The 12,894-nt window shown below is 36.5% G+C and overlaps 1 protein-coding gene across 1 annotated transcript; it reads left to right on the plus strand.

Annotated features, from left to right (window-relative positions):
- The first annotated feature begins 423 nt into the window (after positions 1-423).
- Positions 424-11,088, plus strand: LOC130914291 (glutathione S-transferase kappa 1). The gene is made up of 7 exons (XM_057833333.1): positions 424-707; positions 792-873; positions 4,001-4,129; positions 7,543-7,688; positions 7,778-7,894; positions 7,970-8,063; positions 10,941-11,088. The coding sequence occupies exons 1-7, from the start codon at positions 639-641 to the stop codon at positions 10,997-10,999; spliced, it is 696 nt and encodes a 231-aa protein (XP_057689316.1). The 5' UTR covers positions 424-638; the 3' UTR covers positions 11,000-11,088.
- The last annotated feature ends 1,806 nt before the right edge of the window (positions 11,089-12,894 follow it).

Raw genomic sequence — 12,894 nt, forward strand, 5'->3', positions numbered from 1 at the left:
AATATTTTAAATACATTGTAGTTATACATACAATAAAAACAAATATTGAACTGTATTTATTGTGTTTTAAATAAAATATGAAAAAGCATTTCATTGGAATGGGGGTGACACCAGTATGACCCATGGTGCCAATAATTCTTAAATTTATTGTGTTTGTTAAAGGATCGATAATCTATAAAGAAATTTTCTGGGATTTTTTTTTTTTTTTTTTTACTATTGATCATTCAAACGAATTGATAAATAAATCAAGTGTAAATTCATGTAATTTGTAAATTCTTGCTATCGATTATATCCTTACATGACCTCTTTACTTGCATTCAAAATGCCTATGTACCTCCCTCTCCATAGATGGCAGTATATAACAATGCGCATGCATTTTACGTAGAAGAAGAATTTAGCAAATAAATAATTTGACAAACGTCGTACGCGTATGTTATCAAATCAGTGTAAACTTTGGTCCAGTCGTGAAAAAAAAACAAAAAAAAACGAAATTGACGTGTTTTGCCACGGGAGTAGTTGACTTAAGAGACATTTTATCATTAGCCCGACGGACATTGCATCCCAACGGGTTGAACTTTGACACACTGTGCAAGTTTTGTACGTTTTAATTTGGTATTTGAGGGAGTGCACGCGTCAAAATGACCTCCAAGAAAGTGGTCGAATTGTTCTTCGATGTGGTGTCTCCGTACTCCTGGCTCGCATTTGAGGTTTGTCTTCTATTTATTTTCCTCGTGGCATAAATAACGATACTATTACATGTTGAAAGCAGACCTAAAGTGATTTGTTTTCAGGTCATGTGCCGCTACAAAAACGTATGGAACATTGACCTCAAGCTGAGACCTGCATTTCTGGGTGGTGTCATGCAAGGTTCTGGTAAGGTTACTTAACACTCGGCAGTAGTGGCAGGTAGACTCAATCTCTGTACTTACTAGATGTAAACATACAGCCCCTGACAAAAGTCTTGTCGCTTATCCATTTTGTAGAAGCAATTGCTAATAATCTGACTTTTAATTATTCAATTGGTTTCAGAAATGGCTGATATGAAAGCTAAGACCCTTCCAAATGATGTTGAATGTACAAAAATAAATTTGTTTCACTGAAAAAAGATTTATCATTTAGTGAAGACATAAAGGTCAAATTTGGGCAAGACAAAACTTTTGTCGCCTACAGAAAGTAGTGTGAAAACTGAACAAAAATGTGCTTCAAATACAAAAATATGTTACATAACATAAGTGAATTAAGTAGTAGTGCTGTGAGATCCAAATTCAATATTTGGTATGACTTCCATGGGCTCGAACGACTGCATCCGTCCGGTTCGGCAAGGATTCATACAATTTATTGATGCAGTCACCAGGAACATCAAAGAAAGCAGTCTTGCATGCCTCCCAGAGTTCATCAACATTCTTGGGTTTTGTCTTCCATGCTTCCTCTTTCATCCTACCCCAGAGATGCGCAATGATGTTCATGTCTGGTGACTGGGCTGGCCAGTGCTGGAGGATGTTGATCTTCTTTGCCTTGAGGAACTTTGAGGTAAAGATTGAAGTATGCGATGGAGCACCATCCTGCTGCAGAATTTGTCCCTTTTTATGGTTAGGAATGTAAGAGGAAACTAAGATTGGTTGATATTTCACCCTGCAGATCTCTCAGGGTGCAGACAATTAAAAAACCATTTGGCATTTGCCAAGGCCCACAGCCTGTCAAAAGGATGGATGCTGGAAAAGTGGCAAAAGGTGGATTTTTCAGATGAATCTTGCACTGAATTACACCACAGTCGCCGCAAATATTGCAGGAGACCTACTGGAGCCTGCATGGATCCGAGATTCATTCAGAAAACAGTAGGGCTGCAGCTATCGAATATTTTAGTAATCGAGTAATCGACTGAAAATTCTATCGATTAATCGAGTAATCGGATAAAACAAATATATTTTTAGGTGAAGAGCAATTATAAATATACATGAGAAAACAAGACATTTCATCTAATCTTGAACCATTTTCAGTCAATCAATGTCTTTATTTTCGATGTATATTGTTGAAAACAGCCAACAATTGCATCTCAGATGTAACTAGAATTAAAAAAAAAGACTAATTCACTGCTTTCACTCAAAAAACTTCTAGATCTTATTAAAAAAAATATATATATATCTTACCTAAAAATGCCGTCACGCTTGATAACACACATCACTTAAAAGTTAAGATTTTTTCCCACGTGTTTCAATTGAATTTCTCTTTGTGTCAAGCCATTTTTAAGTTCTAGTTACGTTTTAAGTTAGTCTAAACTGTAAGTCCTGATAGGATTTTGAGTTTTTGCAGTGTTCAAAATAAATGTATGATACAGGCTGTATTGGAGCACATTAGGGACCAGTGCTACTTGGTGTTTATCCAGCAATGACTACTGAGCTAAAATTGATAGTTAGCATGATTAAGTTTTTATTTTACACCCTCATCACTCCACAATGCTATGTTATGTTAAAGCCTGTATGTAAGACACGTTAGCCACGCATCGACAGTGGTCATAATTAATTGAAACCTAGCCCTCCGCAGGGCTAATGTTACGTGAGCTAGTAGCGACAGTAACGTTAATCTTATTTATTAGCGCTTAGCGCTCTACTGCTTTAAGGTGGCGGCTGTTTACTAACGCTGCCCAGACGCGGCCGAGTCTGTCATTTTGCATCTAGTTCAACATACATGTGATCTCTATGAGACGCATTAGACGCTACCTGTACCAACGTAGCATCATGCGGGCTAGTATTTAGCAACGTCGGCGTCGTTTGTGGCGGCTGTCGGCTGCAGTAAGTTTTTTTTTTTTTTCCTTCTTCCTCTCCGCACGTGACAGCGCGTTGTCCCGCATTAAAAGTAGTTCGAGCAAAACGTGATGCTTAGAGCTGTCAAAATAAACGATTACTCGAGGTGAATAAAATTACTCGAATCAGTTTTTAAACTCGAGTTACTCGAGTTGCTCGAGTACTCGTTTCAGCTCTAGAAAACAGTGAAATTTGGTGGTGGCAAAGTCATGGTCTGGGGTTACATGCAGTATGGAGGTGTGTGAGAGATCTGCAGGGTGGAAGGCAACATAAATAGTTTGAAATATCAACGAATCTTAGCTGCCGCTTAAATTCCTAACCATAAAAAGGGACTAATTCTGCAGCAGGATGGTGCTCCATCGCATACTTCAATCTCTACGTCAAAGTTCCTCAAGGCAAAGAAGATCAAGATCCTCCAGGACTGGCCAGCCCAGTCATCAGACATGAACAGGATGAAAGAGGAAGCTTGGAAGACGAAACCCAAGAATGTTGATTAACTCTGGGAGGCATGCAAGACTGCTTTCTTTGATGTTCCTGATGACTTCATCAATAAATTGTATGAATCCTTGCCGAACCGCATGGATGCAGTCCTTCAAGCCCATGGAAATCATACAAAATATTACATTTGGATCTCACAGCACCATTACTTAATTCGCTTAAGTTACGAAACATATTTTTGTATTTGAAGTACATTTTTTGTTCAATTTTCACACTACTTCCTGTAGGCGATAAAACTTTTCTCTTGCCACAATTTGACCTTTATGTCTTCATTAAATGATAAATCTTTTTTCAGTGAAACATATTTTTGTACATTCAACATCATTTGGTAGGGTCTGAGCTTTCATATGAGCCATTTTTGAAACCAGTTGAATAATTAAAAGTCAGGTTATTAGCAATTGTTTCTACAAAATGGATAAGCGACAAGACTTTTGTCAGGTACTGTACTTCAGTCACAGAGATGTTCTTATTTATAAAATTCCCAAGTTATAAGTTTTTTTCCCCCCAATCCTGGTGGTAGAAAAACATAATGCGTTTTTGGCTTTAAATGTAGGAATTCTATGAAAAAAAAAAAAAGTCAGAAAAATGCCAGATGATGCAAAATAACTAAATAAATATAGACATATATAAGACAGTATTTTTTTCTACATCTCTACTTCCCACCACTGACATTCAATTTGTGTAACATCTCACCGTGTCAGGCAACAAGCCCCCTGGATTAGTTCCAAATAAATTTCTGTTTATGGGAAAGGACCTGGACCGCCTGGCAGAATATTTCAACGTCCCTCTGCATCCTCCTTCAGACCCTGCAGAAGCCATGTTCAGGAAAGGTACACTGCACGCTTGGTGGACATTATAATAGCAGAAATGTTTGTTGGTAGTCACTTTGAATGTTAAAATTTTAGTGTGTACAAACTGTATCCGCAAACTTTTCTAGTCAAAAATTAAACTTTTTTTTTTAAAATATCAAATGGGTTCAGTATTATAGTATATGGCGGAAAACACTCAGGTGACTTGAAGTCCCGCTCTAAGACCCCCAATTTGGCCAAATTTCAAAATTGTCCGATACGCATGTGTGCTTTCATTGGAAAGCTTAAAATCTAAATTTTCTGGGGGAAGAAAAATTTTGAACAGGAGGGCATTTTAAAAAAAAAGTTGGAAGTAAAAAAGTAAAAAAGAAGTAAAAAAGTTTTTTTTAAACAACAAAACCCTATCTGAAGGTGAGAGCACACGAGAGCAGAATTACAGACGCCATGACTTGAACGAGATATTATCGTGTACTTACCTTGTTTCGAACCAAAAACTCCTTGTAGCATGTATCACTGAGTGTTAAGACACAGTTGCGAATGGCCACATCTAGATTTTTGGGGGGATTTTATGGGTGAAACATGGTAATATAACATGGGTTGCGATACAGAAATCGCAGACATCAAGGAGTGGTTGAGATTTTCATATATTTTCCCTTTTAAACTTTTTTTTTTTTTTCCAATTTTTCTTTGTTTTGATCGATTATGCATCTTGTGACATATCGAAGAAAATGCGACAGTCACAAAAAAATACAATTAAGCGATCGTTATGAAGTAGATATCCATGACTTTTTTACAGACACCATTTTTTTCATTGTGACGTCGTTTGTTTAAAAGTTTAAAATATGCGAGTGAATAATTTTTTGATTTGTTTTTACACAGTATATATAAACAAGGTATTACACATCAACTAATTGTAAGATAAAAATGACAGACATTTTGAATAATAAATATGATTAATTACTTTTGTTTTATGGCTGGGTTGAAACAAAAGCAGTTGCGCGATGTCTGTAAACGGGGGTTTCCAGGGTAAAACGGACAAATTAAAGATAGTTCGGGGGCTTAATGCGCCATGAACCATGAATCTGCTTTGGCAGCATATGGACATATTGTTCTATTAAACACAGCAGTTCTTTTGGCTTAAAATACAGCAGTTTATTTTAAATAGGGGTGCAAGAGCAGAAACTGCTTTTTCAGCCTTGTCTGTGTTTTCCACCATATTTATTAGGATATTATTTTGCATTTTCATATATTCTTGTTTATATCTCTAAAATATATATTTTAAACACAGCATATTGTTTTTCCTTTAAACAGAGGATGCATAGAAAGTAAGTTTCAATGTTAAGGTTATTACTCTGACATTTGCAGATAAAAAATAAAAAATCTAGACATGGGGTCAGACATTAATGTCTTATATTAAATTCAGTGCTGTTGAGCGATTTTATTTGGCCCCTGGCAGATAAAATTGGAATAAAAGTATATAGATAGATGGCATTTATTCCAGTGCTGCAACAAACATTTATTTTTACGATTAGTCAACTAATCAACTCATGTATGAAACGCGTTATTCACTGTTGTATTACTGTAGGTTTGACATTTTGGCTGTAAATGTAGTAAATCTGTATTGAAACCATAAGCTGATCAAAGTTGGGTGATAAATATTATGTAACTACAGGTAGTCCCTGGGTTACGAGTCTTAACGTCGTACTCGACTTGTGAGATTTCGACTTTATGACACCGGAGTCTCTGCTGCCATTTTGTCTCGAGTCATTTTTTTGTTTTTCTTTTTTGTTTTACTCACAAGAAGAGTACCTTATTATACATCACAGTATCTTATTTTATCCTATACTTTTGTAAAATGATGTGTTTTGTCCTCACAAAACGTGAAGTTGTTCAGCTTTACAGACAGATAAAAAGGCAATTGTACTTTTTGAAGCTTTTTACGTCCTCCACTGTTGACAATTTGTAAATCTATTACATGTACTGTACTCTTATGTTCAAAATGACACACATTTTGTCAATAAAACACTTGACACAAAACACTTGGTGTTCAAACATCCAACCAGTCTGATCAATATGTAAATTTATGGCAGATTAAATTAGCCTAATTTGCCTAACAAAAGTCAGCTACCTTAAACGCTACGAATGCTAACGTATTTACAATTCTCATAGCAAATTGCTCACACGTAACTTCACGAACTGTAGCTGTAAACTTAATTACAAATGCATACACAAACATATATTAGCTGAAGCAACTTGCAGATTTATGTGGGCCAAACCAGAGCACAGCTATCCTTTATCCATGTCAGACGTCTCAGTCTGAATCTGTCGTACAAGGCGACAGTCCAGCCAGACCCAATGCTGCCACGAGAGGGCAGTGTATCCTCCATCATTAAACAAAATACAATATTATTTTACTTTTTGGATAGCTTTTTTGCAGGGGTACTTAAAGGGTTAATTCCGACTTACGCAGAAATTCGGGTTACGTCGTCAGCGTAGGAACGGAACTCGTTCGTAACCCGGAGATTACCTGTACAGCGTTTCCCTCAGAAAACTTTCAAATCCTGGTGGTGGAAAAGCCCACTGGTGACCCACCATATATTTTTTTTAATTAATAAAAAAATAACTATTATTGTTGACGGAAATGTTTAATTTATGTCTTGTGTGTTATTATAATCAATTTATCAATTATACCGTTTAGAAATACAATTTTAACAAACAAACAATATAATGCAATGCATTTCAGTGCAATGGCAGAGAGCTGGGGCTGGTTTGTTCATATCTCTATATTAAAAATTGCCATTGCGTTTTCAAGCCTATCACCAGACGGGGTTTAAATATAGCTAAAATATGTGTTCTTTTTATAGTTTCTTTTGTAGTACTGTTTTAGCCTGGAGGAGGGGGCAAGAAAAACCTGTCAGCCCACTAGGCTTATAAAGGACTTAGGGAAACCCTAAACAATGTAACTACATAGACTTCAAAATTCCTAAGTTATGAAGTCTATGGTAATTGTATTAATGTTTCCCAAAAGCAAAGCAGAAGTTGGTTTGGTAAATTAAAATTAATTTTAAAAACAGTTTTTTCTTTATCTAAAATCCTTAATGATAGCTCTTTTGTTAATAAAAAATGTTTTTCTTTTTGTTTATATTTAAAAAATGTAAAAATATATATTTTTCAAATTAAAAATGAAAAAGACTAGAATAAAAAGGAACACCCTGCCTTCATCAAGGACTGCAGAAATCTGAACATTTTCACTGTTAAGAGGTACAAAGATTAGGACTTGGACAGTTCTTAAACAAGTTTTGGAAATGATTAATCGACTAGCAAAATAATTTTCGTTGACTTTATTCATCGATTAGTTGTCGATTAATGGCGACAGCTCAAGTTCATACAGTATTGCTTGATTTGGTAATTGTATTTGATCTCTATTTTTGCAGGCTCCTTGAATGCAATGCGCTTTGTGAAAGCAGTGCAGGAGAAAGACCCAGGTGGAGACCAACAGGTGGAGAAGGTCTCCAGAGAACTTTGGCGAAGAATCTGGAGTGAAGACAAAGACATTACTGAGCCTGCATCACTGGCTGAGGTAGCACACTATCCAAAGCTTTGAGAAATGAGACCTAAAAAAAGAAAGCTTACCGGTATATATTGCTGGTGTGGTGATTTTGATTCTAGGCAGCACAGAAAGCTGGCTTGAAAGGGAGTGAGATTGAAGAGCTGCAGAAAATGTGCACCACGCAGGAAATCAAAGACAAACTGAAGAAAAGCACACAGGACGCACTGGATTACGGGGTTGGTTCTTTGCCAGCGCCACTCACAAAAGAAATTCACATGAAATTACGCAACTTTTTTTTTTTTTGTACTCAGGCATTTGGCTTTCCCTTGATTATTTGTCACATCAACGGAAAACCTGAAATGTTCTTTGGCTCGGACAGATTTGAGCTCATGGCCCACTGTCTTGGTAAGAGCACTATGAAAACATAATTCATATTCTTCAATTCTAATAAGTAACTTATTCGGAGTATTCCCTTCTCATTTTAACAAGTTAATTTTGTGAATTTGATTAACTGAGTTGAATTGAACTTTCAAGTATATGGGTCTGAGTATATCGGGGGTTTACCTCAGTTGTGTGCATGTTCTGCTGGTTGGATCAAAATAATTTATTCCATATTTCCTTAATGGGAATCTCAGACTTAGACTTGTAGGCTCTAATAAGCCACAATTATTGTCTTTTTTTTTACTAAATATGTTATTAGAAACACATAAAATATTGCCATTGATTTAAAAATCTATAATATTTATTACATGTTTTGACCTATGGAGGGCGCCATGTATTAAGCGTGCAATGGACGCGCTGGGTGATGACGTATATTGTAGTGCTGCAACGATTAATCGATTAACTTGAGTATTCGATTAGAAAAAAAAAAGATTCACATTAAATTTTGCTGCTTCGAGTGTTCGTTTAATTAAAGTGGTGTTGTAATTGTTTGTTTTTAAAGTGTTTGCATTTTTTATCACTTCATTGATTTGGGTGGATACACTGCCCTCTAGTCTGCTTCATTTCAAATGGCTCCCTGTTAAGACCAACATAAGATAAGTTTTTGTTTGAGCTAAAGGTTTTTTTTTAAATTTTTTTATGCATTCGTAATTTAGTTTATAGGTACATTTTGCCGTTTTTTTGTGGGAATATGTGTGTGAACCATTTGTTTAGAGCATTGTTAAAAAAAAGAAAAAAAGTTTGCATTGTGCTGCATTTAAGTTAGCGGACTTTTGCTATGCAAGTTAGCCAATTTTTCTTTTGTTGTACATAGATCCTCATTTACAGTATTTATTTTATTCATACCGTTTGAGGTTCAGCTCAGGTATTTTAATTTTTTATTTTCCTTATCCGATTACTCGATTATTCGAACTAATTAGTTCATCGATTAATCGACGACTAAAATAATCGATAGTGCAGCCCTAGTAGATTGTCACTGTCACTAGACGAATACTACCGGGTTACTGCAATTCCTTCCTACACGGTGAGACGTCCAACATGCGCTCATTGGTTAAAAGCGGCGAGTACTTACTATTTGTGTTTTCATTGCCTCAAAATACTTTTTGCTTGTGTTTCCCTCTCATACTTTTAAGCTTTGTGTTTTCTTGTGGTAGCTTTAAAGCAGATTGTTGATCTGTTGACCACATTAGTCAAGTAGAATATTTAAACCACCCTTATTTGATAGTACTATGTGTACGTATTTTCTTAAGGCATCTTTAGTATGTTCTGTCCGTATGCATCTAAACAAAACAAGCTGAAAGCGCACGGTAGTACTTAGGGTGCCAAATTCGCCTCTTGTAGCACGTTTCGCCGGTGTAGCGCATTTTGGCTGAATACCTTTTTTTTTCCCTCTACTCTCGTCTCATCTTGTCTATCCTGTCCATTTTGCTTTTGCTGCTCGTTTTGTGAAATATCGACAGTGCTGTCATGCTCATTAATGTTCCTCTCGGGTTTCAAGTTGAAAGGGTTGAACGCTAGAGTAATACTTTGGAAGCTTGGCAGCGTAACCATGTGACGTCATCGCCCTACGACGTCAACAACAATGGCGACCTACTAGTTAAACAAATTTTACAAATTGTATATAAACGAAAACATCAAGAGGGGTTTCAATATCAAATTATTTTAACTCATAATAACCTTTATCTTTTAAGAACTACACGTCTTTCTATCCGTGCATCCCTTTAAAAAGACGTCCAATTCACTTAGAATGTTGAATTTAAAGAGCTAACTTGTATTGTGTTATTCATCAAACCTGAAAAAAGCCAGTGAAATTGATCTGAAAGTTCAACTTTTTTAAATGGCAAAAGATTCTGTTTTAGTCATTTTTGTTTGAGAGTAAGCCTGAACGATATATCGTTTAAACATCGCCATCGCGATGTGCATGTTGTGCGCGATAGTCCCATCGCAAGCACGTGCGATAGTTTTTCTTCTTTTTTGATCCACATACGCCTCACTTTCTGGTCTGCGGCACAGCCTCCTACCCTCCCTCTCCCAGCCTTTTGATCCTCTCAGCCACTGCTGCACAACGATGGCTTTGATCTGGCCAAAGAAGCAGACTTCACACGGGCATCTGTCAATCATCGTTTAACTTGTTAAACAGTTGCAAGGAAGCCGCGCTGGAATGAATGTGTGTACTGTAGGGACGTTGGAGACATTTAAATGCCAGAAGTGATCATGAGGAGTTTGAAATTTCTACATGTCACTTCAACGGTCACAGCTAAAGTAGATAAACAGAAGCATTTAATTAAGCCAAACATTTATCTGCCACAGTACTTTATTCTTGTTCAAAAATGATTTGGTTGGACAGTTATGTTTAAAACTTATCATAATTATGACATTTGAAGTGCTTAAAAATCATTTATTTTTATACATTTTTTAAATCACTTTGGGAGGAAAAGTGAGAAAAAAACATGTCTTATATGTATCTCTTTCCAATGCTAAATCTGAATCAATACTTTGGGCACAAAAAACACACACACACACACACACAAAAAAATGGGGGGGTGCGCTACTTCGCGGTTTTTCACTTATCGCGGCGGGTTCTGGTCCCCATTAACTGCGAAAAACAAGGGATGACTGTACACTGTGGTGATGGTGAGTCATCTAAAGTCTTTCCAAACAGCTATTTAAGTAATCTTGTGAAAATTTCTTGAAAAAATTATATATACATTTTTTTAAATATCGCAATATAATATCGCAATATATCTCAAACCCCCAAAAAATCGCAGCAATAGTTTTTTCCAATATCGTTCAGGCCTATTTGAGAGTCTGTTTAATTATTATTCTTTTATTCCTTTCTAGGTGAAAAATGGCTTGGACCCCAGCCTGCTCATCCTGAAAAGTCGTCTTCCAAACTGTGAGACGGAATCTGCCTTCAAACACTAACCTAATGAATTGTCATGGATTACTGCCATTGAGGGCGGTTGACATCCAATCCGTTTGGAATAGCAGAGTTGCGAGCCTCTCATTGTTCAAATGGATTGAATTTTGATCACAGTTAATGGCAGCTAGTGAGTTAATGTAGCCACTCTCATCATTACTGCGCCTAAACTAAACATTTGCTGTGCCTCTCCAGATCATATACTGTATATTTCCTTAGGAATAAAATGGTGCTCCTAAAGAGGCAAAGGTCTTTTTTTTTTTGTTTGAAGAGTGCAAAGACAGGGCTTATCACTGACTCAATCTTCCCGAAAGCTCATAGCCCGTTGTACGGGTAAAAACAAATGAAACAAAAAAGCTGCGGGCGGTCAAAACGTCAAAGAGCAGCAAGACCAGTTTTTTGACAAAGTAAAGGAAAGTTGAAGTGACAGAAGCAAACACAAAGAGGAGGCAGGGCAGGACTGTAGATTACCATAAACGTGTTGATTCGCCCCTTGAGGGGAATGGAAGGAGGAAGGCGCAATCGTGGTATAAGGCGGCGGAGAGGAGGGTGGAGTTAAAAACAATAGGCGCTAGAGCGTCGACAAACAGGTGTACACTGATCCCCTGACAGTCAAGACGGACGAAAACAAGAGCATGTAGACTTAACACTTTGCTAGTTGGATGTGAGACGACTGATTCCATGAAGGCAAGACTATTCTGGAGGATTTAGAACTGAAAACGAAAGGTAAGACAATTTTTCATTCTCCTGAATGTTTATTTTGAGATAATCCTAATCCGCTGCAGTGAATTTAGATTAGATAAAATATATTTTGAGAGTGTTTTTGAGCTTAATTTTTAACTTAAAGTCTGTGATGAACCTCTTTTAGTTTTCCCTATGGGCGTGTAAACAAAGCGTCAGAAATGTAGATGGACAGGTTTGCAGATGCTGACGTCAAAACGGTTATGGTCAAGTGTAGAATTTCCAGTAGTATTCCTGCTATGGAAAACTTATTAATAACACTTTTACATCACTACCATTGAAAAAGTAATGTTTTCCTGTTTCGTGTTTGGTTAATTCAATAGTTTTGCTTAGGGAAAAAAGTGTCCATTATATTAGAGCTGGGCGATCTGGACACGAAAGGATCACATATCACACATCACATTTCTTTCCATATCGTCCGATCTTGACATTCCAACCACACAATTTTTTGGAAATCTACTTTTAATTTAGTTGTTTTTTTTAATGATAGTTTTTAATACAATGGTGCTTAACATCCTATGCCTTTTCTATTTTAGAGCACAATATTCGTCATTTTCTTTGTTAAGCTTTACAGTTTACTTGGCCTGTAGTTTTCTTAACTCTCAGAAAACCATCAACATTACAATTTACTGTTTAAAATCTGCCAAACTAATGTTTGCATCTGCATATTGTCAATTAAATATGACACAGCTAATCATCGAGATTGATCTATAATTTGTTTCGATCTTTAAATCGCTCAGCCCTAAATTAAGTGCAACACACATAATGTAGTAAGAGCAAAGACCTACTTTGATTATTGCTCTTGTCTTGTCATTGATAAAGAACTAGGGCAGCGCTGTGTAATACACACATGGGTTTGAACAGAAGTTACTGTACATTACAGGTTCGAGTTCTTAAAATATACACATATAATGCTATACAGAGCAGTTGTATAAATATGGCCCAGGTACCATATATAAACCCTGCCGGATTAAAATGTCAATATTTGTTTAATGTTCGATGACAATCATGCCCTTTTTGACAAACAAGACTCAAAAGGTTGTTCACACGTTCATTTTTAAATATTTGTAACAGGGATCTTCCAGCTTTGAACCAAATGGATCAATCTGACAGCTGCAACTGGTTCGGAATGCC

Source organism: Corythoichthys intestinalis, chromosome 4 (genome assembly GCF_030265065.1).
Source record: "Corythoichthys intestinalis isolate RoL2023-P3 chromosome 4, ASM3026506v1, whole genome shotgun sequence".
NCBI lineage: Eukaryota > Metazoa > Chordata > Actinopteri > Syngnathiformes > Syngnathidae > Corythoichthys > Corythoichthys intestinalis.